This window comes from Meles meles, chromosome 12 (assembly GCF_922984935.1).
Source record: "Meles meles chromosome 12, mMelMel3.1 paternal haplotype, whole genome shotgun sequence".
NCBI lineage: Eukaryota > Metazoa > Chordata > Mammalia > Carnivora > Mustelidae > Meles > Meles meles.
In genome coordinates, this window is record NC_060077.1 from 26,697,106 (window position 1) to 26,722,741 (window position 25,636).

A 25,636-nucleotide genomic window follows, 5' to 3' on the forward strand; every position below is an offset into this window, starting at 1 on the left:
GATAAACCCTCTCTGGGTGTCCCTGGCTAATGGGAGGTGATCAGTCTCCCCTCCCGTCCTGATGGACGGGTCTGACTCGGACAGTGGTCCTGGGGCTTACCTGATCCAACCGATGGGTCTGGCCAGCTGTCCCCGGTCTCCTATCGCTGGTCCAGCAGGGCGGAGACAAGCCGCAGCTGTCCGGGAGAACCCAGCCTCGGGTCCCTCGAAATCAGTGGCGCGCACCCAAACCCTATGTTAGGCACTCCGCTGTCTTTCGTGGCCCATCTCCGGTCCCACACAGGTGGCACAAGGGGCTAGCGGGGTTCAGTTCCCCGGTCAGGGAACCAAATGTTGCGGAAGTTCTGAGGCGACTGAGAAACTCAAGCGGCACGCAGAGAGGTGGGACACAACACAGCTTTATTAATACCGACGGGCTCAGCGGGATGCTTCCCAATATCTGAGCACCCAGCTATGATTGGGGTGGATATTTATAGGCAAACTAGGGATTTTTCGCGGTATCGCATAGCTGATTGGCTCGGGGTCATACGGCAGTTTTTAAAGCTATGCGGAAGTGACTGAGTGGAGAAGTGCCAAGTCATTCTGGGGGGTTCCTTATCTCAGTTAGGCGGCCATTTTGGGCTTTTCCGCCTCATTAGGACCCGCCGCTGCTGGCGAGGAAGAGGAGTAGAGGGCTTGAGAGCGCTTATTGCTCACGCCCTCGGTCCTAGAGCTGCGGGTCTAGCTGGCAGTAGGGAGAAACCATTGCTCACACACCAGGCACTGGGCGCGGAACAGTGCGTGGGCGCAGGTCCGGCAGGGCGGGGCGGGGCCGAGCGGCGCGCGACCCTCCGCGCGCTCAGGGAGTTACAGACCCGGGCGGCCTCTCTGGCCCCCACTCCCGCGGGCTCTATGACACCGCGCTGGCTCGCGGGACAGGGCGGGGTTGGTTGAGGGGGAGGAGACCACTCCAAGCTGTACATCTCGCGGTGAGCCTCGAGCGAACTATCTCGCGAGACGTAGAAAGTACCGCGCTTGCGCGTTGCAGTAGCGCCTGGTGGCCTTGGCAGGTCCTCCGACGGTTGTGTGAGGAGAGGTAATCTGTTCGGAGGCTACTGCGTTCACTCCACAAGTCCCCGTGACTCGCTACCATGAGCAGCACCTTAGCCAAGATCGCGGAGATTGAAGCCGAGGTAATGGGCACAGGTGGCGCTTCACTCTCCTTCAGAGTGTTCCTCTTTAGGTAATGTTGCTCTTGCCTGTAGTCCCTTCAGCGGCGTCAGGACCGGCCCAGCGTTCTTCGACTCCTCTCTTCCCGATCCTGCGTTCCCCGACTTCCCTCAGCTTTCGCTGGATCCCCCCGACTCTCTCAGCCGCGTTCCACACCCCTTCTCCTTGATTGGTACCCCCGTTGCGTGTTCAGCTCCTGTCCGAACATGATCCTCTCAGTCTTCCTTTTTTGAGAGCAACACAGTCTTCTCCGCCCCCCCCCCCCCCCCCCCGCTCCAGCCCTGACCTGCTCACGCACTCAGTATTTTGATCATTTCCCCAAACCCATCCCCTTTTCCCCAATCTTTGAAGACCGCGTTTCCCAGAGTATTGGTCCCAGGAATGGATCTGGGATAACATCTGCAGTCGATGTTGATTCAACCTGAATTACTATGTGGTTCTGTTCGAAGTGCTCAGAGCCTTTTAAAATCCCGAAAAGTGGTGACCTCACATCAGATCGTACATGCCAGGTACAAGCAGTAGAAGAGGACTTCGCATCTGAGTTTTAGTCTGATCTGCGGGCGCTGATTGCAGTGACCTTGGTCATGTCTCTTCTGTTTGGGCCTCAGTTGTTTGCTTTGTAATGAGGGAAATGGGGTGGGTAACGAAGAAGATGACTTTTCACTCTTTTTAATGTCTGACTAAAATGGGTATATTGGCATCAGGTAGGATCTAGGAAAAAATCATTTCCAGCTGGGGGGCGGGGGGGGGGGGTGGGCGTTCATTCTGGGTATTTTACCCTGTAGGAACTGCTTCTGATTTATGGCTGTGATTTCCTTCCTTACAGATGGCTCGGACTCAAAAGAACAAGGCCACAGCACACCACCTAGGGTTGCTTAAGGCTCGCCTTGCTAAGCTTCGTAGAGAGCTCATTACCCCAAAAGGTGGTGGTGGTGGTGGGCCAGGAGAAGGTTTGTGTTTTTCTTCAAAAAAAAATTATTTTTGGTGTAATTTCTGGCAAAATAATACAGGTCTATCGTTTAAGGTAATTTTAAAATTTCTATGATAGTAGATTTGTATTTTTTTTTTTTTAAGATTTTATTTATTTATTTGACAGACAGAGATCACAAGTAGGCAGATAGGCAGGGGAGAGAGAGAGGAGGAAGCAGGCTCCCTTCGGAGCAGAGAGCCCTATGTGGGGCTCGATCCCAGGACTCTGGGATCATGACCTGAGCCAAAGGCAGAGGCTTTAACCCACTGAGCCACCCAGGCGCCCCTAGATTTGTATTTTCTAATCCTTAATTCATGAGTTACGTTTATTTAATTCTGCTGATTTCAAAGGCAAATGAATATTGTCTAAGTGATAAACTAGAGTTTTATGTATATGCTGTATTTTTTTTAAGTTTATTTTTAAAAATAATCTCTGCACCCAAGGTGTGTCCCGAACTCAAGATCTTGAGATCAAGAGTTCCATGGTCTTCCAACGGAGACAGCCGGGCATCCTTAAGAATATCCTGTATTGATCCAAAATAGGTTTTCATTGGCTTACATGAATACGTAAATACATCAGCGAGGTAAAAGATAAGTAAAGAAATTGATACAAAGAGAAGTGAAGGTAGGAAGAATAATTTGAAGCCAAGAGAGATAAGGTTAGGACCAAAAATAATGTCATAAAATCTATATATTTCCCAGAGGAGGGCCATGAATTTGGCTTCATTTGCAGACACTTGAAAAGAAAAAAAAAATGAAAAAGAAAGAAAATCCATTCAGTCATACAGTTCCTAGAGTTTGTAAGACAAAAAAAGAAACCCATTTTTATTTATTTATTTATTTATTTATTTTTATTTTTAAAAAACTTTAACTTTTTTTTTTTACTTAAAATTAGTTTTTAATTCTAGTAACATTAACAAACAGTGTTATATTAGTTTCAGGTATACAATATAGTGATTCATCAATTCTATACTTACTCAGTGATCATCACATACATGGGCTCTTAATCCCCTTCACCTATTTCACCCATCCCCCCACCTCTCTTCTAGTGACCATCTGTTCTCTGCGTTTAAGAGTCTAATTTTTTGTTTCTCTTTTTGCATTTGTTTTGTTTGTTATAGTCCACATATGAAGAAACTCATTTTTAAAAGATTTGATTTTATTTGAGAGAGAGAACACATGTGCATACACACACAAGCAGGGGTGGATATAAGGATAAGCAGACTGCGCCGAGGGCAGAGCTCTGTGTTGGGCTTGATCTTTTAACCCTGAGATCATGACCTGAGCCAGAATTTAGAGTTGGCCGGGTGCCCCACCCATTTTATGTTTGTTAAATACTATGGGTACCAGAAAGGTGTATGACTGTGAGTGGTAGAGAAATAAAGTTTCTAAATAAATACTCCATTAAACAATGTTAGGGGCACCTGGGTGGTTTAGTCAGTTAAGCATCTGCCTTTGGCTCAGGTCATGATCTCAGGGTCCTGAGATCCAGTCCTGTCTGGCTCCCTGCTTCTACCTTTCCCCCCGGCTCCCCGCACATGTGCTCTCCTTTTCTCTGTCTCAAATAAATAGATAAAATCTAAAAATAAATAAACAATGTTATTGCTATTTTGTGTGCTTAAGCTCTGGAGAGGTAAACTGTAGAAAGTTGGAGAAATATGTTCTAGATGGATAGACTGCCAGAATGTGGAAGGAATTTCATGAATCTCAACACTTCAAGAGATAACTTTCTTCTTTTTGATATTTATTGATGTTTTAGGTTTTGATGTGGCCAAGACAGGTGATGCTCGAATTGGGTTTGTGGGTTTTCCATCAGTGGGGAAGTCAACACTGCTTAGTAACCTGGCAGGGGTATATTCTGAGGTGGCAGCCTATGAGTTCACTACTCTGACCACTGTGCCTGGTGTCATCAGATACAAAGGTGCCAAGATCCAGGTGAGTCAGGCCTCAGGCCACAGACGGAAAGAGATCCATTCTTTTATTCATGTAAAAAGCACTTATTGGAAGCTCTTTTTATGGCAAACCTGATCTTTGATCTACAAGGCCCTTCCTGTCTAGCAAGGAAGATAGAACAGTACATAAAGACAATAACACAGTGGGATAGTGTTTGTGAAAACATAGAGAAAGAAGGAACTATTTTTTCACCTGAGGATATTGGGGGAAGGTTTGTTAAGAGTTAAAATAAGCTTCATGTAGAAAATAACACTGCAGGTGGGTCTTGAAATTCACGTAGAATTTCATCAGCCAGAGAAGGTAAAGGGCAATTTTAGGCAGCCATAATGGTAAATACCTTGCTGTGGTACAAGCTGAAGTTGTGGGACAGGAATGGTAGAAACTGAATCTGGAGAAGTAGGTTGGAGCTGAATTATGAAGGGCCTTGTGTGCCTGCTAAGGCAGTTGAATTTTCTCTTACCTGTAGCTAGGAACCATTAGAAACTTTTTAATAAAGAAATAATGTAAGATCCTTTTTATTTTTTGTTTTTGTATTTTTTGATGAGATCTTTTTTAGAAGATAATTCTTGTCTGTGAGGCCTAATGAAGTTGTGTCCTGAGAAGTTTTTCTTAGGTGATGGATTTAGGGGTAGCAAATAAAGAGTCCCTTTGGATATAAAAGAAGGTACATGTAAATGTAAGCTTTAATGGGTCATATTCTTATTGGCTGCATAGCTGAGAAGGCAGGATTCTGAATTCTATGACATTTGAATTTAGGCCGGAGGTTCCCAGACTTTCTTGGCTCACAGCACCCTTAATATCTCAGCAGTTATTTCCTGACACCTTTTCTTGTCCCAGTAATTTTTTTCATGCTCCAGGCCAAAAGAAATACCTAATGGTTCTGTTTGTTAGGTCCAAACAACTTAAGTATTTATGTCCTTACAGCCACAGTTATTTATTTACCAGTGGGGTGTGTGCACTGTTGGGTACCACATAATTTCTCAAACTTTGGAATCAGACTGGATACAATCACATTTGTTAACCTTTTCCACATTGATTTTTGTGTGGTGCTTTTTTACCATAGCAACTAATGAAAAATCTAACTTCTCAAAGATTTGGATATGACATAACTGAAAGCAATGTAGTTGGATGTAATGTTGAAATTGTGAGCTATGTGGAGCTAGTCGTTCCTTCATTGTGTGACATATATCAAGAATTACTGTTTCTCTTGGAAATTAAGAATATCCCATACCACCCTTAAGTTCCATGTGGTGCTCCAGAGTCCCTTGGCTCATTGTTTGGGAACTATTGGTATAAGCATTTGTTTTCCCCCCTGCTGAGCTACACAGTGAGTTGTGAGGTACATTTGTGCTTCTTTATTGATCTGAAGTAGGAAGGGACCAATGTCCTGGTGTTATTTTCAATGGTTTTTTTTTCCTGCCCATGCAAAGACTGTGTTGGGACATGGACCTTTCAGGGACTCCATGTCCAAATGTATATAACAAGAATGAGGATGCTTGAGCATATCTGGACCACTTCTTTTTTTTTTTTAAGATTTTATTTATTTATTTGACAGAGATCACAGGTAGGCAGAGAGGCAAGCAGAGAGAGAGGAAGGGAAGCAGGCTCCTTGCTGAGCAGAGTCCAATGTGGGGCTCGATCCCAGGACCCTGAGATCATGACCTGAGCCGAAGGCGGAGGCTTTAACCCACTGAGCCACCCAGGCGCCCCTGGACCACTTCTTGATGCCATCTGGTTGTAGAGTCTTGATGATAATCACAGTTTTAGCAGCTCAGAGAATAACTTCTTGATAAGATGTTCTTGACACCTCTTTCACAGCTTTTGAGTAGATCAGAATAAAGAACTATTTAACCCTCTCTTTCCTTTTCTTTCCCACAAAGCATTCCTTTCATTGTCTCCTGACCTGTTAGGGTCCCCCCCCCCCCCCCCCCGCCTTTTTTTTGCATGATGCTTTCTTTTGTGCCTGTGCACTTTCCTTCTTCCCCAGCCCCAACTGACTTTAGAAACCAAGTTAAGGTGTGCATAATAGGATGAAAATGACCATCCTTGAATTTTTTTTTTTAATGCTTTTTAAATAGCTGTTTTGTGGCAGAGTACTCATTATCTGTGACATGGATGAAGAGGTATACAAAACTGGAACCATTTAATAAGAATTATAAGGAGGGAGATTTCTGGTTTTTTGTTAGGAAGGATGATGATTTTAACAGTAAAGTTGCCTAAAAATGGAATGGTACCTCTTGAGGTAATAAATTACTGTGTGTGGAGGTGTTTTAGGTAGTGACTGAACCACCACTTATTGGGGATGTTATAAAGCAAACTGATGTTAACACATAGGCAGATATTAGCCTGCAGAATGGTTGTTCAGTTTTAAAAATTATGGGGTTATTTTCACCTTCCTAGGGTCCCTAAGACTCCTGTTGTCTTGTATAAATAATTGACTTGTACATTTAGCTGCTTTAACCTCTAAAGGCATTTGAGTTTGAGTTAGTTTAATATTGAATTCTTAAAATCCTACAGTTTCATGATTTAAAAAAATAATTTCTCTTGTCTCTTGGTTGTAATATGAAATTCAGATATGTAAAGCATGGGTTATTTTTTGAATGAAGTTTCGTTTCCATGTCTACAGCCATAGCATCCTGATATTATCTGAAATTTAGTTGTCATGTTTGTTTATTTATTTATTTATTTTTTTAAAGATTTTATTTATTTATTTGACAGAGAGATCATAAGTAGGCAGAGAGGCAGGCAGAGAGAGAGGAGGAAGCAGGCTCCCTGCGTATTTATTTGACAGAGAGATCATAAGTAGGCAGAGAGGCAGGCAGAGAGAGAGGAGGAAGCAGGCTCCCTGCAGAGCAGAGAGCCGGATGCGGGGCTCGATCCCAAGACCCTGAGATCATGACCTGAGCTGAAGGCAGCGGCTTAATCCACTGAGCCACCCAGGTGCCCCTAGTTGTCATGTTTAAATAGTTTGATGTGGGGTGCCTGGGTTGCTCAGTCATTAAGTATCTGCCTTTGGCTCAGCCCGCATCAGGCTCCTTGCTCAGTGGGAAGCCTGCTGCTCCCTTTCCCGCTCCACCTGCTTGTGTTCCCTCTCTCTCTCTTTCTGTCAGATTAAAAAAAAAAAAAGTTTGATGTAACTTTAAAAATAATTCCTGTCAAGAAAAGTTAAAATAGGTTGTATTTTTATTGTAGGGGCTCCAATGAATTTCCCCGTTTTCAGTTAAAATAGTTAGAAAGCCTGTGCTCTTTTCTCTTAGAGTAATATTCTCTCTTTGAGATGGCCTTTTATAGCCGTATTCTAGGTTTCAGAGTTTTAGATTATCCAGATGGATTTTCTTTTTTGTGTTTTTGAGAACATTAGCTAGGCTCAGTATACACTTTAAAGCCTTTTGCTGATATATGTGTGTATATATGTATTTTTTTAAGCGGAAGTAATTTTTTTTTTTTAGTAGACTGGGATTTACTGAATGTTAGAAATAGATGGTAGAATCTTTGGGAGAGTTGAAGTACACTCTAGACTTAATTTCTAGGAACAACTGATGAAAGATGTTCAAACATCTTTATTAAGGTATAATTCACATACAGTAAACTACAGATAAAGCATACAATTTGCTAAGTTTTGACATAGCTATATACTAGTGAAGACATCACCACAATCAAGATCATAAACACACCATCCCCAAAAGTTTCTGTATGCTGCTTCCCTCCTGATCCCCTTTATCTCCAAGCAATTACTTATCTACATTTTATCACTACAGATTAGTTTACATGTTGAGTTTTACATAAATAAGACCATGTGTAAATATAAATGTACTCTGTTTTAGGTGGCTTCTTTCATTCAACATCATTATTTTGAGGTTCTATTGTATCATTTATGTTGCTGCCGCTTATGTGAACATCCTACATAATCACAGGAGAATTAGCAGGAATAGATTAACATTGATGGAATAGTCACTAAACTATAGACCTTATTCAAATTTTTACCAATTTTCCCACCAATATCCTTTTCTAAGATTTTATCTGCGATCATCCTGTGTTGTGTTTATTCTTCCTTATTCTCCTGCTATATGTGATAGTTACTCAGTCCTATCCTTTAAGACCTTGACACTTGAAGAGTTTGATTAGTTTTGTAGAATGTCCCTTAGTTTGGGTTTATCAGATGTTTTCTCACAATTAGATTGAGGTATTATGTATTTTGTCAAGAATACAATGAAATGATGGTGTGTCCTCAATGCATCTTACAGGATTCATGGTGTTACATGTCTTAATTGGTGATGTTGACATCCATCAGTTGGTGGTATCTGCAGGATTTCTCTCCTCTAAATCTATTGTCTTTCTTTTTTAAAAAAGTTATTATCTTTCGGGGTACCTAGGTGGCTTGGTGGGTTGAGGCCTCTGCCTTCGGCTCAGGTCATGATCCCAGGGTCCTGGGATCGAGCCCTGCATCTGGCTCTTTTCTCAGCGGGGAACCTGCTTCCTCCTCTCTCGCTCTGCCTGTGTCTCTGCCTACTTGTGATCTCTGTCAAATAAATAAATAAAACCTTTAAAAAAAAATATCTTTCTGGGGTGCCTGAGTGGCTCAGTCAGTTAAAGTGGCTGCCTTTGGCTTGGGTTATGATCCCAGGGTCCTGGAATCGAGCCCCATATCTTGCTCCCTGCTCAATGGAGAGTCTGTTTCTCCCTCTCCCTCTGCCGCCGCTCTGCCTGTGTGTGCTCTCTCTCTGTCAAATAAAATCTTTAAAAAAAAATTATTTTCTTTTTGTAGGTAAATATCTTGGGAGAGGTACTTTGAGAAGATACAAATCCTCTCTCTCAGACTTGCCCACTCATTTTAGCATCCATCTGGATCCTATCTGTGGCAGTTATTACTGTGCTTCTTGCCTAACGCTGATCCTTTATTTTTCTTTCTTACTACATGTTATTAATTAGAATTCTATTTGGAAGAGCTGTTTCTTCTCTCATTTATTTGTTCAATAATATGTATCAGTGTGGGCTTATGGATATTTTATTTTATGGGTTATAATCAGGTACTACCATTATTTGTTATTCATTTTGTTCCAGTTTTGACAATTAGGAACTCCTTCAGGTTGGCTCCTGTGTACTTTCTATAAGCCCCCATCTTTTTGTGAGTGCTTTATTTTTTGGCATGACACGATGTTCCATGCTAATCTTTGATTTTTCCCTGCTCCAGGACCGAAATCAACCACTTCTGAAGGAGCTCTAGCTTGTTTTTTATTGGAAAATGGTGTTTAGAAATCAAGAACTGGTGTGCTCATTACTTCCCATGTAACCTTGTAAATTAGTATAATTAAAGTTTCCAAGTCAGGGCTGATTTAGTCAACATAAATTATAAAAGGGTAGTTCAATTTGGTGTGTTGTATTAGTCTTAGAGGTGTAACATTATTTAGTGAAGAATAGGGAGGAACTTTGAGTAGGAAGGAAAAGTTGAACTAAGCCCTCCTGAATTTTTCATTTTGGTTTATTTAGCTATTTTAAAAATTTATTCATTGTAAGTTATCTCTACACCCATTGTGGGGCTTATTAAGACTCAGAGATCAAGGGGCGCCTGGGTGGCTCAGTGGGTTAAAGCCTCTGCTTTCGGCTCGGGTCATGATCCCGGGGTCCTGGGATCGAGCCCCGCGTCGGGCTCTCTGTTCAGCAGGGAACCTGCCTCCCTTCCTCTCTCTCTGCCTGCCTCTCTGCCTATCTGTGATCTCTGTCTGTCAAATAAATAAATAAAGTCTTAAAAAAAATTAAAAAAAAAAAGACTCAGAGATCAAGAGTTTTAATGCTTTTCAAACTGAGCTAGCCAGACACCCCATTGTGGTTTATTTAATGTGAAGTATATTTTTTAATGTCCAATAGGCTTATAGCAAAGGCTGGTTTTAAATGTTTTGATAAGCTGCCACTCTGTTGCTGGTCCATTTATGTGGATAATTCAATATTGGCCATATAGAAGACCCTTGATATTTCCAGATTTTATATATGCTCTTAACTGTTTTCAGTGGACTCTTTAAGGGTTTATAAATAATAGTTTGTAATTTTGCTGAGATGTGCATTTGATTTGTGTGCTCTGAAGTTGGCTTTCATGTTCTTATTGTTATGTACATACACTATGATTTCTGTGAAGTTTTACCTTTACTGCATTTTCTGGGAAATTAAACAGTCGCTTTCAACTGGGGACACATCAGAGTCACCTGTGGAACCTTTTGAAGTACAGATCAATATCTGAACCCTACATTGCCCTTCTAAATTAGAATTTGTAAGGATGGGCCTTGGATATCTGCATTTTTAATGGTTTTACAGGTGATTATTATGTGCTCACCTGGTTAAGAATAACTGCAGACCCCTGTGGCTAATAATACATTATATGTTAACAAAAAAAATTAAAAAATTAACAAATTGAAGAACAACAAAAAAAGAATGACTGCAGAAATTTTTGTAAATCAGAGGATTTGTAAAGCTCTCAGTATGTATCATGTGATATCAAGATTCAACTATTATCCACAGTAAGGAATTGCTGTGGAGGCTCAGCCTTCTGAAAAGGAGGAGTGTGTGTGTGTGTGTGTGTGTGTGTGTATAAAATATATAAATATAAAAAATATATTTTATATATATATAAAATATAAAATGTATATATTTATTTATTTTAGAGAGGTGGTGGGGAGCAGAGGGAGAGAGACAGTCTTAAGTAGGCTCCACGCCCAGCATGGAGCCCAACATGGGGCTGGATCTCACAACCCTGCAGTGACCTGAGCCAAAATCAAGAATCAGACACTTAACTAACTGAGCCACCCAGGCGCCCCTAGAAGATAATAATGTAGAATAATGGGTTTGGCCCTTAAAGTGTGAGTTATAATCTTAACTTAATTTATTAGGATTGTGATTTGGGGCAAATCACTTAACATCTGTGAATCTCAGCTAATATCCTTATCTCAGGGTTGTTAGGCATTTTAAACTAGGTAAAATACATAAAAAACTTACTAAAAAGTATATAAAAAAACCTGACATTTAAGTGCATAGTAAAAATAATGTACACTCATAAAGAAGGTTGGATTTGATCTTTTATGCTTTGGATACTTGAAGTCATTCTGTTTGTTCAGATTTATGACTTCTTTTTCCCTTCTCTTCTTTATCCTGTCCTTAACCTTGCAGCTCCTGGATCTTCCGGGTATCATTGAGGGTGCCAAGGATGGGAAAGGTAGAGGCCGTCAAGTCATTGCAGGTGAGTGGTCCAGAGCCACCATCCTGGGATATCATCCCTTTATTGGGTACTGTTCCTTTATTGGGGATTCTTGGACTTAAGAGAGTTTACCACAATGAAGGGCATAGTTTTACCTGACTTCTTACTGGAGTAGGATGTCAGAACTTGAAGGGACTTCAGAAAGTAAGTCCACATCTCCATTTGAGGAGAAACACTAAGGACGGGAGAAGTGAAGTGCTTCAGTCCGTTGTTGCCCTAGTTGTGGCCGATTCAGAACTAGAACTTGGGTTTCCTGACTCCCACTCATGCCTTTCCTTCTTTTCTTCTTTTACTTGAAGTAAAATATTATAAAAGGGTCATCATAAATTGCAACAATCTGCTTTTCCACTTTTCCTCACCTCCATAGTCATTCCCCATTGGCAACTGTTAATCAACTCTTCAACTGTTGTTTAACAGAATATTTTCATATATTATGCTTATATTGCTATTTCATGATTAATTAATTTTAGATGTCATTTATTGGTTTCATGTTATGGTGGAGAATTAGCTCTCTTCTATATCTTTTTTCTTATTTCTTTTTTGAAGATTTTATTTAATTGAGAGAGCACGAGCGGGGGAGGGGCAGAAGAAGAAGCAGGCTCCATGCCAAGCAGGGTGTCCAGTGCAATGTGGGGCTCTATGCCAGGATCCTGGGACCATGACCTGAGCCAAAGGCAGTCACTTGACTGACTGAGACACCCAGGTCTCCCCCCCCTTTTCTTTTTTTTCAATTTTAATTTTAAGTAATCTCTGCACCCAACATGAGGCTCAAACTTAGCAACCCCTAGATCAAGAGTCACATGCTCCACTGACTGAGCCAGCTAGGTGCTGCCCCCTCCTTTCAAATAAATATATCACAGTTTTTAGTTGACTTACCAGTCATAGTTTACATTATCATCTATTGAATATGTAACTTTTGTTCAATGCTAATTCTTTTCTCTTGAAGTCTGTTTTTGAAATTTTCATGGAATTAATGATTGTTTCTTTTTTAAATTTACTTTTCTGTGTTTGCTAATATTTTTCAAATGTTCTAACAGATCAAATGCCTATTAGTCAGTATTTTCCTAGATACCTAAATATAGCTCCAAATCAGTCTTAATTGAGTCCATTCTTCCCTACAACCCTGACAGTACCCTTGTATACCCTGTCTTCTTGCTTTAATCTGGATTGGTGGCAGCACTGTCCAGTAGAGGAAATGGTCTGAATCTGTGCTCTCCACAATGGTAGCCCCTAGGCACGTGTGGTTATTGGGAGTGCTTTAAATGAGACTAGTGTGATTGAGAAACTGAATTTCAAATTTTATTTCATTTTAATTAGTTTAAGTAGCACCAGGTGGGTAGGGAGTCTGTATTGGACAGTGCAACTATAGATTTTTTGCGGGGCTATCAATCTGAGGCTTTCTTCTATGTCTTTGTGTGGGTTCCCCTATTTCCTGGAGTCAGTGTCTTTTTTGGGGTCATTTTCATGTTTTCCTGAAGCACAATGTTTAATAAACTTCCAGGAAAAGGATAAATGATAGGTAAATTTTTGTCTTTTCATGTTTGAAAGTATTTTTATTCTATCCTTATATTAAATTATTCATTTAACTATTTATAGAATTATGTATTAGGAGTTACTCATGGATAAATATCAGAAACATTATGCTAAATTAAAAGAGCCAGGCACACAAGACTATATTTTGTATAATTCCATTTATATGAAATTTTTTTAAAAATGTAAACTGACCTGTGGTGACCGCAGATCAGTGATTGGGAATCAAGGGGAAGATTGATTTCAGGGGTGTTGGAAATGTTCTCTTACTTCCCTGTGATGGTTATATAGGTGTATACATTTGTCATTAAACCATATGCTTAACATGGACACAATTTGGTTTTTTGTAAATTACACTGATAATATATAGGTAATATGTATATGATATATATGTGTGTGCATATATATGTAATTACGCTGATAATAAAGTTGACTAAGAATTTTCCAAGCATACAGTCTTATGTTTTTAGAATCTGTTTTAAATCTTTCTAAACTTTTTCAGGGATTTAGGTTAGTGCTCAGTTCTTACCTTCATTCTGACTTGTTTTTCAGGTAGTGTATCTAGAAGTTAACACATCTTCTAGATATACCAGTGGAAAAATGAGGCACACATTACAAATTGATTTCTGGCATAGACTTTGTAACCTTAAGAACTTCATGTATGTCTGTGTATTTATTAAAAAAAAATCCTTTGTCTTAATGGAACTCCACTGTCCCCCACCTTAGCCAGCTTTTGAGTATTTGGCCTAGTTAAGTTTTCAGTGAGCTTTGCTTGGATATAAATTATTTTTTCCATTCTTCAGTGGCCCGAACATGTAACTTGATCCTGATTGTTCTGGATGTCCTGAAACCCTTGGGACATAAAAAGATAATTGAAAATGAGCTGGAAGGTTTTGGCATTCGCCTGAACAGCAAACCCCCCAACATTGGCTTTAAGAAGAAGGATAAAGGAGGCATTAATCTTACGGCCACTGTAAGTGGAGATGGTATGGGGCAGGCTGCTGAAGGGACTGGGGTCAAGAGTGGATTGAGGCACAGGGATATTGACCTTTGGAGATTACCTGGCTTCTGCTAGCCCTAACAGAGGTAACACAATGACCTTCTAACTTTCAAAGTAGGACAAGAATCAGTCTCAGACTTAACTTCATTTCTTCTTTTGGGTTATTTATTTGGTGTGATATGGGCGTAGAGACCAGTTTTATTTTTATTTTTATTTTTTTTTCTTTATAGACAGTTTTAATGCTTACATGAAAGTAGGTGGCTGCTAATGTGTTTTCATTCATTCAGTGCTGGTTTATAGGGTGCCCACCATGAGCCAAGCATTGTTTTAGTCTCTTCTTGGACAGAGGGGTAGGTTGGAAGAGAGAGCAAAATAGGCAAAAATCTCTTTCCTTACATTCTATGTGGAAAAGTAGTGAACAAAATTAATGAGTTAATACAATATATTAGATGATGTTAAATCTAAGGACAAAAATAAACTAGGAAAAGGGATGGAAAGTGTTGGTGGGAGAATTGACTAGAGAAGTCTTCACTAAGGGTGATGTGAAGGTGTGAACAGAAAGTCTATCTTGGGAAAGAGCAATCCATATAGAGGTAATATCCAAGTGCAAAGCCCTGAGGTAGAGCATGCCTTTGGATGTTTGAGGAACAGCAGAGTGAGCAAGTAGGACAGTGGTAGGAGATGAAGTCAGAACATATGTGCTTTTACTTTGTAGGAGATGGTTAACTCTTGTTTGGGTTCCTGTCAACGGAGTGAACATGATTTGATTTAGGTTTTGGTGGAATCAGTCTAGCTGTTTGTTGAGAATAGATTGGATTGGGTTAAGAACAGAACAGAAGCCAAGAAGCCATTTAAGAGTTTATTGGAGGGGCGCCTGGGTGGCTCAGTGGGTTAAAGCCTCTGCCTTCGGCTTAGGTCATGGTCCCAGGGTTCTGGGATCGAGCCCCGCATCAGGCTCTCTGCTCTGCGGACAGCCTGCTTCCTTCTCTCTCTCTCTGCCTGCCTCTCTGCCTGCTTGTGATCTCTGTCTGTCAAATAAATAAATAAAAAATCTTATTAAAAAAAAAAAAGAGTTTATTGCAATAAGCCAATCAAGAAGTGATGTTTCTCGGACCAGAGTTGTAATAGTGGGAGAAATGAAAAGTGGTTGATTATCAAAAGATTTTGAAAGTAGCTGGTAGGACTTTGAATAGGATAAGATTGGAGGGGTGGGGAAAATAAGGATATTCAGTTTGAGATGCTAGATACCCAAGTATTACGATCAGACAGGCATATGAGGAATTATCTAGGCTGGTGGTATAAATTTGGTGAATAGCAACTCTAGAGCCATGAACTCATCTGAGATAACTAGGAAATGAGTATAAATAGAAAAAGAGGTTCAAAGATTGAGTCTTTTTTTTTTTTTTTTAATTATTTATTTATTTATTTGACAGAGAGAGATCACAAGTAGAGAGGCAGGCAGAGAGAGAGAGAGGGAAGCAGGCTACCTGCTGAGCAGAGAGCTGGATGCGGGACTCGATCCCAGGACCCCGGGATCATGACCTGAGCCGAAGGCAGCGGCTTAACCCACTGAGCCACCCAGGCGCCCCCAAAGATTGAGTCTTATGGTCCCCCTCCAGTGATTATAGGTTGAGAGTTGGGAAGAATCCGTAAATAAGATTTTTTTAGACAAAGAAGGAGGAAAACCAAGAGAGTTTGGAATCTTGGAAGTCAAGTAAAAAAACCGTTTTAGACTGGAGGAGTGGTCAACTCTATCCACTTCTGCTTGCTTCTAATTATAGAACATTTACCATTCAGAGGTAGAGGTAATATGACTAGCACAGAGTAAGCTGTCCTGCCCAGAAGATCTTTCTCTTTATCCTGTTATAATGTTTGAATTTGACCATTTAGTATTCTTTCGTGTGTGTGTGTGTGTAAACATTTAGTATTCTTTATTTGTTTGCTAAGGCTACCATAATAAAGTATCATATATCAGGTGGCTTAAACAACAGAAATTTAATATGTCTTAATTCTGGAGGCACTAGGTATCTGAGATCAAGGTATGAGCAGAGTTGGTTTCTTCTGAGGCCTCTACTTGGTTTGTAGATGGTTATCTTCTCCCTGTGTCTTCACATGGTCTTCCTCTATGTGTCTATCCTAATCTCCCTTTCTTCTAAGGATGTCAGTCCCTTGAATTAGGGTTCATCCGTATGACCTCACTTTAACTTAGTTGCTTCTTTCAAGATGCTGTGTTTAATCCCAACAGTCACATTCTGAGATAACTGGGGTTAGGAGTTCAACATATGAATTTGGGTGGGAGTAATTCAGTCCACAGCACCTTCACTTGAGTTTGGAAAGATTATTAGTTTTCAGGTATTTCTTGATGAAAGTCAGTTACTCTCATCCAGAATAACAGATTTTAGAAATGAATTCGTACTTTAGGATTATCCAGGTATGATGATAGATACTTTTGGGAGATTTTTTTTGCTCTGTGACCAGTTACTGTCTTCTATGCACATGCAGTGCCCTCAGAGTGAGCTGGATGCTGAAACTGTGAAGAGCATTCTGGCCGAATACAAAATTCACAATGCTGATGTGACGCTGCGTAGTGATGCCACAGCAGACGACCTCATCGATGTGGTGGAAGGAAACAGGTATGACTAAGTGTATAGTCTGGTGCCCCGGTTTGAATTTGAAATCTTGTAGTGGTGGAAACAGTATTGGATTATTAATCTGGAAGACATTGATTCTAACTGGCTGTGCTAATTATCTCAAATAATAGTGGGCCTTGGTTTTGTTAGCTGGGTTGGTTTTGATTTCTAACATTCTTCTTTGGTCTGAAATTTGATTATGATGGTCAAACTCTCCATTTCTGTTACTTGCTGTGAAGTAGGCCGTTCCCTAAGCTGTGTCATATGATGGTGGAAGAGAGTAGTTCTCGATCTGCTCTCTCAGAATTAATCCATCTGAGAATTAATCCATCTGAGAAATCCTATAGGCTATTGCATAGAACTCAGAGCTTGCTGGGCTGTATCTCTTCTTTCTAAGGGTAACCTAAAAGTGTGTAGCTGAAGCCCTATTCCATGAAAAATTACTATTAGTATTTTAAATCAAATAATAATTTAAGCCACTGTTAAAATTTTTTGGCATTTGAGCATAATATTCTTCAGTTGCTTTCCTATTCATTTATTCTCTTTTATTCAATAGATTTATTTGATTCTCATTTGAAAACAAACAAAGGCAATTCTTTGTGTTAGGAATCGTATAAGTGGAGGCAATTGAAGCCTGAAAAGTTGTGGCTTACTATAAATTATTAGCATCCTTAGCTGCTGTATTGATATGGACATTAGGATTGTGACATTGTTAGTTGTTATTTTTTTTTTAAAGATTTTATTAATTTTTTGACAGAGAGAGATCACAAGTAGGCAGAGAGAGAGAGAGAGAGAGGAGGAAGCAGGCTCCCCGTCGAGCAGAGAGCCTGATATAGGACTCAATCCCAGAACTCTGAGATCACGACCTGAGCCGAAGGCAGAGGCTTAACCCACTGAGCCACCCAGGCGCCCAGTTGTTATGTTTTTTATTTTAAAAATTGCCATGAAATATATTGTTAGAATATATTTACACTTATAGTATATAAAAAAACTTTGTGGGAAATTGACTCTCAGACTTGCCCAAGGGATTTAGATCTGGGAAGTGACAGAGCTGGGAGTAGATTGAGTCTGTGATTCCAAAGCTTGTGTTCCTTATGATACCTCTCAATTAGCTGCATGGCTCAGACTTAGGCCTGAGTTTTGTTACTTCTCAACTCATAGTTACTTTTTGAATATTCTACCTTTCTTTGATAGGAAGCCTTTTGGGGGGTGGGGTTGAGGGGTTGCTCTGACTCATGTTTTTCAAGTCTGTGATTTGGGGTCCTGGGTCAGGGGATGCTGATAATCATCAAGACAAGAGAGTCTTGTCAACAGCTCCGGAATAATGTCCTGTTTTTCTTTTACTTCTGTAGAGTTTATATACCTTGTATCTACGTGTTGAATAAGATAGATCAGATTTCCATTGAGGAATTGGATATCATCTATAAGGTGCCTCACTGTGTACCCATTTCTGCCCATCATCGCTGGAATTTTGATGACCTATTGGAAAAGATCTGGGACTATCTGAAACTAGTGAGGATGTAAGTCTTAGTAGAAAGGGTCATATTGCTGTAGGAATTAAACCAGACTATCCTAAAAGGATACTGTCTGGAGCTCATTGACATAATTTGTCTCTTTTTGGAGATATAAATAAGTGAATTTCTGTTATCTGCTAGGCCATATTGAGGATACTTTCTTCCTTAATTGGAAGTTATCTGTGTCTGATCTTTTCAGGGGTGATGGAGGGTTGATTTGCATTTAATACATGGAACATTCTAAGAAGTAGGCAACCTCTGCTTCCTCTCTGTTCTAGTTACACCAAACCCAAAGGCCAGTTGCCAGATTATACATCTCCAGTGGTGCTGCCTTACTCTAGGACTACAGTGGAAGATTTTTGCATGAAGATTCACAAAAACCTTATCAAAGAATTTAAATAGTAAGTATCACGGGTATGTAGTGCCTTCTTTTCCCTATGAGCTCCTGATTCCAATAACTAGCAATTCTTGGTGTACCATTAAAGAAAATGGCTTCAGAGGAGCTGCTAAAATGCTTGCTTGAGTAGAACTCTGCAGTGTCTTCCTAAAACCATGCCAGGTTGGAGCAGGAAGTGCTCTAGAAGCCTTATCAGGTCAAGTGGGCTGACAAAAATGAACAAATGTTAATTCTTCTTGCCAGCATCTTACTGGCCTCCAGTGGGTACTGAGACCCCTTCTAAACCTAAAGCATGCTTTAATGCCCCTAAATCTCCTTCATATACTTTCATTGCTGATACAGACTGAAAAAAAAAATTTCTGACACCTTATTTTGACCTCATTGAGCTAATTTTATTTACCTTAATTTATTTTTCTAAAGGTTTATCTGTGAGAGAGTGTGCATGTACACATGTGTGGGGACAGGGCAGAGAGAGAGAGAGAATCTCAGATAGACTCCTTACTGAGTACGGAGCCTGACACAGGGCTTGATCCCACGACCCTGAGACCATGACCCGAGCCTAAACCAAGAGTTGGATGCTCAACCAGCTGAGCCACCCAGGCACCCTTGAGCTAATTTTAGACTTACAGAAAAATTGAAAAAATTGTTCAAAGAATTTTCTTATATCCCTTAACCACTCTTCTGACATTATCAGCTCACATAACCACTGTAGAACAATTTTTGTCTATCAGTTGGTGAATGGATAGAAAGATGTGTATGTACACACAATAGGATATTATTCAGCCATAAAAAAATGAAATCTTGTTATTTGCAACGACATGGAGGGAGCTAGAGAGTATAATGCTGAGTGAAATCAGTCAGAGAAAGACAAATACCGTATGATTTCACTCAGATGTGGAATTTAAGAAACAAATGAGCAAACGGGATAAAAAGAGGAAATAAGAAACAGACTCTTAACTATAGAGAACAAACTGATGGTTACCAGAGGGGAGGTGGTTGGGGCAATGGGTGAAAGGGGTGATGGGGATCACACTTGATATGAACACCGGGTGATACATGTTGAATCACTATATTGTACACCTGAAACTAATATAACACTGTTAACTGGAATTAAGATAAAAACTTTTAAAAAATACTTGTTTCTGATCTAAGAAAGAGTGAAGACCTTTATCTTGCATTCCTTTTATCTAAAACACGTGCAGGTACTAATTTCCACTAACCTTAGACCTTTACATGTTGGCATATACTTGATTCAAGCGAAGGAGAGTCTTGTGAAGTTAGATTAGTTTCCTTTTTCAAACTTCATAGATTTCTATATAAGTCTTGCCTTCCATGGTGGCAGAACACTTTTCTAAGCCTCTAGAACTGTAAGTTAATGAAGGAATTAAATGAGAAGGGAGAAAAATATTTTGAAGAAAAGACATTTCAAAGCAAATAGAATTTTACTTGGTCACTTTTCCTGTTTGTTTGTTTTTTTAAATTATGGAACAAATAACATTTTAACCATCTTAATAGAAAAAAATTTCAGCTTCAGACCTGCTAATTACAACATTTGTCCTTGTTGCATTCCGTTTGTGTCCTTGAATACAGGCACATGTCCTTTGATCATTTACTGTGTGTTTTCCGTGTTACAAGATTCACATCATTTTTATAACCACATTTTTCCTATTTATTGCTTCTTTACATAGTTTTCTTGTCTTCACACACAGACCTTTCCCTTTTAATTTCTTTAATCCAGGATTCATGATAATATGGTCTTTGATATGTTTGCTGCATTGCTCCAAAAGGGCTGGACCTATTTACATTGCCATCAACAAAATGGGAGGCACTGATATTACTGCAGGCATTGAATATGATTGCTAAAAACTAGTTTTTTTGGGTGCCTGGGTGGCTCAGTTGGTAGTGTCTGCCTTCAGCTTGAGTCATGATCCGAGGGTCCTGGGACTAAGTCCTGCATCGGGCTCCCTGCTCAGCAGGAAGTCTACTTTTCCCTCTCCCCTCCCCCTGTTCATGTGCTCATGTTCTCTCTCTAGCTTGCTCTCTTTTTCTCAAGTAAATAAATAATCTTGGAGTGCCTGGGTGGCTCAGTTGGTTGAGCAACTGCCTTCAGCTCAGGTTATGATCCTGGAGTCCTGGGTTTGTGTCCTGCATCAGTCTCCTGGCTCAGCAGGGAGCCTGCTTCTCCCTCTGACCCTCTCCCCTCTTATGCTGTCTCTCTCTCTCTCTCTCAAATAAATAAATAAAACTAACAAAATTATATTTAAAAAAAGACAAAAAACTAGGGGTGCCTCGATGGCTCAAATGGTTAAGCATCTGCCTTCGGCTCAGGTCAAGATCCCAGGGTCCTGGGATCGAGCCCTACATCTGGCTCCCTGGGAGCCTGCTTCTCCCTCTCCTTTTACTGCTACCCCTGCTTGTGCTCTCTCGCTGTGACAAATAAATAAATAAAATCTTTTAAAAAAACAACTAGTTTCCTAGTTTAAGATTATAAAATAGTTACCTTGCATTTACCTTATTAGTGCTTTGAAAATTTTATGTCTTATAAATGCTTTTGTATTTGTTCCTGTTACCTATTTTTTTTTTGTTTTTTTGTTTTTGTTTTTTGCAAAGTGAAATCTTATTCAATGATTTCTTTTTGGAACATAGCTTATTATTTTTTTTAGATTTATTTATTTTAGAGATTGGAAGAGAGAGCACATGCATGGGGTTGGAGGGGCACGGAACCCTATGTGGTGCTCTATCCCACATCCCTGAGATCATGGCCTGAGCCAAAATCAAGAGTCAGACACTTAACCAACTGTGCCACCCAGATGCCCCAGAGCATAGGTTTTTAAAGATGTTTTGTTGCAAAGGCAACAAATGATGTGGCCACCATTTTCTATCCCTTGGTACATAGTTCTTAGCCTTTGTGAGGCAGGTCTCAATGTCTGTCACTAACATAACATATTTTTAGTATTGGAGGCCTATAGATAAAAAAAAAATTTGCTGGCTCAGTCTCCTTCTCCCTCCCCCTGCTCCTGTGTTCTCATTTACTTTCTTTCTCCCTCTCAAATAAATAAAATCTTTAAAAAATTACTTTCATAAATTCCAAAAAAAAAAAAAATCACGGGTATGTAGTGCCTTTTTGGCACTACCAGTTATGGTGAACATACCAGTTATGGTGTCTTGGAAGGGAGAGAGAATCTTCCCAGCAAGGCTAAGAAGGGAGATCCTATATTTCTTAGTACCCACTGATGGCTTAAATAGACCCAATAAAAATTGGTATTCTGTAGCAATCTATAACTGACACCATAAGAATTTCTAATCTGAATTATTTCAGAGTATTTTTCTGTAATCCATGCTTTCTTCTTTTAATTTTAAGCTAGTCTTGTTACATTTCTCATTTGCGTTTTTTCTCTTTGACTTTCCTAAATTCACTCTGGAACAAGAGGAACCACACAACTTCCAGAAGTCTTTGCTACTTTTTATGTGAAGGCTCCATTGTGCCATACTGCTGGGAAAGCTAATGCCTATGGGCTTTGAATGTAGTCATTGACTGGGGTGAGGGGGTGTTGTAAGCCTATGGTTCTTAAGAGGTGGAATGCTAAATCTAAGCAGAAAGGTGGCACCCTGGTAGCTAGGGTAGAAGCTACGTGATTATTTACACTGACTTTTTTTTTCCCCCCTTCCATACAGCGCTCTGGTCTGGGGTCTCTCTGTGAAACACAATCCTCAAAAAGTGGGTAAAGATCATACGTTGGAGGACGAGGATGTCATTCAGATTGTGAAGAAGTGAAACCTTCCCCTCTGCTGGGCCAACCATAGCAGCTATTCCCATAACCAAGCACCCTACCCCAAACCCTTTTGAGCTTTGGCAGCCAGTGGATCAGGATTTAGGGGAGGGAGATGAAGGCATCCAAGCTGGAACTTTACTTGTCTTAACTTGGTGTCACCTTGTAAATTAACTGCATAAAGGACCTGGTAGGCCAAGCCAGCTATGTGCAGTTCATGTGTCGTCAGAATTTGTTTTGGGTTGGACTGATGAGGACGGGTATGTACTGTGAGGCCTGCAGAAGGGGTGCTTGGGAGCTTGGTCTTAAGTGTGGAATGAATCAAAATGTGACTACAACATCTTATTTGATGTTTAGTCATGGGAAACCCTTCCAACTGGATGTGGCCTTCACTCTTTTCAAGTGGTCTTTTGCAGGTGATACTGGAAAGAGGAAGGACATGATGTAAGTTGTTTTTTTTTATTTTTTTTTTTAAAGATTTTATTTATTTGACAGACAGAGATCACAGGTAGTCAGAGAGGCAGGCAGAGAGAGAGAGAGGAAGGGAAGCAGGCTCCCTGCTGAGCAGAGAGCCCGATATGGGGCTTGATCCCAGGACTCTGGGATCATGACCTGAGCTGAAGGCAGAGGCTTTAACCCACTGAGCCACCCAGGCGCCCCGGACATGATGTAAGTTAACTGATAATTCCCTGCAAGGCTGGTCAATTTGGGATATAGTGTCATGTGACGGTTGAGTAAAGTACTCTAACCAGATGCATCAAGAGTTTGAATTGCATGGCCACTTCTAATTAGTTGTGAAACCCCGCATAAATTACACAATCTTTATAACTGTCCCATTTCCTTATGTAACACGGAGATGGTGATAGCACTTCTAGAGTGGAGACTGTTACTATTAAGGGAGATGGTAGTTGTAAAATACTTAGTGTAGTATCTGGCATAGAAGTACTTAGTGAATGTTGGCTGTTACCAGCGGTCACTTTCCTTTACCTGAGCAGAGCAGGTTTGTGTATATGTGTATGTATGGAGGTGGGATGTTATAAGGGAAGGTGGGGTCAGGACTACTTGAGAGGGTACTGAGGACATAGTGAGAGGTTTTGGGCTGGGAATACAGGGATATAAAGGAACTAGGAGCTAGGAAATCCTGGAACTAGGAAATTCATAGGCAAAAATCTGTGTGGTAGACTGGGTTGGTGGTAATAATGGCAGAGGGAGGGTGTGGTTATGTAGGTAGGTACACAGAAGTCTAAACTTGGTAATTGACTGACTTCCTCTTTGGTGAAAAAGAAGTCAGAGATTATTTCAGTACGGATTACAGGGATGATAGACAAGGGTAGTCCCTGAGAAAATCAGGAATGGAAACAGCTTTGCAGGAAGACAGTTTGATTTTTAGATGAAGTGAGCTAGAGCTTCTAGCAGGTTGTGAGGGATGGGGATGTGGGATTATCCACATCAGACTCAGCCTTTTCCAGAACTTGTTATTCATGCTACTTTAGTAACAATTGTTTCTCTGATCATCTTTCTGGAGCTTGGGCTTAGCATTGTCTCCAGACCCAGGAGATATGCCTGGTATCCCAGTCACTTTGCAGGATATAAACTTTGATATCACTGTTGCATTCATGATAGGTATCAGACCAAAATCTGGACCTACCCCCAGCTCTTTAGAGAAACTGGCTTTCTGAGCTGTGGGATTTCCAGCAAGGTTTGCTCTCCAACCAGAGCAAATACTGGGTTTCAGGGAAATCCTCATCTTCAAATTCACGTCATTGAGGAAGGATTTAGCACTGCCAGGATTTGGGTAGAGGAGCTTGCTGAAATCTAGTTCATCAAAGACCTCAGGATGTACTTTGAACAGGCCTGTTTCCATCATTCAGCATCCTCCTCTCTGCCTATCAGTGACCCCCTGATGCTTGAGGAGAGCATTACCCTACCATTTTCCTTTCTTTCCCTTTTGGGCTTAGACTTGAGAGTTCTGGGAGAAAAATCCTGTCAGGGGTGGGACTGCTAAGGAGGGGCATTCCTTTAGTAAAGGCTTTCTCTTCATGGACTCCCAAGATTACAATGGTTTGGCCGTCACAGCATGGCTCTAATTTCCTGTGTGGTTACACATTCCATTTCTTTTGTGATTTTTTAAAAAAGTTCGTTTATTTAAGCAATCTCTGCACTCAGTGTGGGCCTCTACCTCATGACCCTGAGATTGAGAGCTGCATGTTCTACCCACTGAGCCAGCCATGTGCCCCTTTCCTGATTTTTTTGGAGGCACAACTTAACAGACTCACTGTTCTGTGCCATTAGTTAGAATGCTTTTAACTGTTTGACAGCAAACACTAACTTAACAAGCTGAAGTGGAAGGAAACTTGATCTCTCATCTAAGTTGTAACAGTGCTCAGATGGGCTCATGGTAGCTGTGATGCCATTGAAGATCCAAATTTTTTCATCAGTCATCTCTGTCCACTGCAGTTGGTTGGCTTTGCTGAGCAGGTGGGTCCCCTCACAATCAGAATGTCTGCTGCAGTCCCAGGCTTTACATCCGGCATCCAGAGGATAATAATGAGGACTGATTCTTACTATTTTGGGAAGCTATTTGCCAGAAACTGCCCAGTTTGTCCTTGTCGCTTATGTCCTAAATTGGGTACAAGCCTATGCTTGAATCAGCTGTTGGTAAAGAGAATACAATTATTGAAGAGTTTACTCCTGTAAGTTATCTTCATTCCTGGATTTTGTTTATGCTCATCTTACTAATTTATAAACAAAGACCCGTGACCCTGCTGCTCTTCTTAGTAGAACCTCTCAAAGATACTCAGTAGCTGTCTCCTGAAAGAAGGGTTGGCTGTACTAGCCTATTTTTCCCCCATTTCTTACTGGTTACCCTGATTTCCCATGTACTCGCTGCTCAGCTGCTTCCTTTGGGAGGCATTTTCTTTGCTCCTACCTGACCCACCCCTCCTTAAAGGTAGGTCTTCCATGAGGCTCTTTGTGACATTCCTTTTTTATTTTGAGGCTGCCTTCCTTCCACATCCTGATTTAATTGTAGTTGACACACAGTGTACATTAGTTTCAGGTATACAACACTGATCCAACAAGTCCACGTGTTATGCTCACAAGTGTAGCTGTCACCATGCAATACCATTGCCTATATTCCCTCTGCTGCATCTTTTATTCCCATGATTCTGTTGACCTTTGTGTTGTATATCTTTCTAGTCCTGATTGCTTCTGAACACCTCATGCCGGCTAGACTTCCCAAAGTTGTTACATATATGACCCCTCCTGTTAGCAGAGACATCATTTCCTCCTGCCCGGACCCTTTTATCAGGCTCTTAGCTCCTGAAGACTGCATTAGCTTCCTCTTCTGCTTCCATTCCCTCCCCTGCACAAAAATAATTTTAAAATCCACCTTCTGCTGTGCTAGTGTTTGCAACATTCC

The 25,636-nt window shown here is 40.6% G+C and overlaps 1 protein-coding gene across 1 annotated transcript; it reads left to right on the top strand.

Annotated features, from left to right (window-relative positions):
* The first annotated feature begins 1,013 nt into the window (after positions 1 to 1,013).
* Positions 1,014 to 22,418, top strand: DRG1 (developmentally regulated GTP binding protein 1). Its single transcript, XM_046024160.1, has 9 exons — positions 1,014 to 1,172; positions 2,036 to 2,159; positions 3,938 to 4,113; positions 11,287 to 11,356; positions 13,708 to 13,877; positions 16,407 to 16,537; positions 17,887 to 18,054; positions 18,327 to 18,449; positions 22,121 to 22,418. The coding sequence occupies exons 1-9, from the start codon at positions 1,131 to 1,133 to the stop codon at positions 22,218 to 22,220; spliced, it is 1,104 nt and encodes a 367-aa protein (XP_045880116.1). The 5' UTR covers positions 1,014 to 1,130; the 3' UTR covers positions 22,221 to 22,418.
* The last annotated feature ends 3,218 nt before the right edge of the window (positions 22,419 to 25,636 follow it).

Bases quoted from the DNA above. Each gene is read 5' to 3' on its own strand.
- DRG1 (XM_046024160.1), top strand. From the start codon at position 1,131: ATGAGCAGCACCTTAGCCAAGATCGCGGAGATTGAAGCCGAG. The intron at 4,114-11,286 runs GTGAGTCAGGCC...TTAACCTTGCAG, and splicing joins ACAAAGGTGCCAAGATCCAG to CTCCTGGATCTTCCGGGTAT. The intron at 18,450-22,120 runs GTAAGTATCACG...CCTTCCATACAG, and splicing joins CTTATCAAAGAATTTAAATA to CGCTCTGGTCTGGGGTCTCT.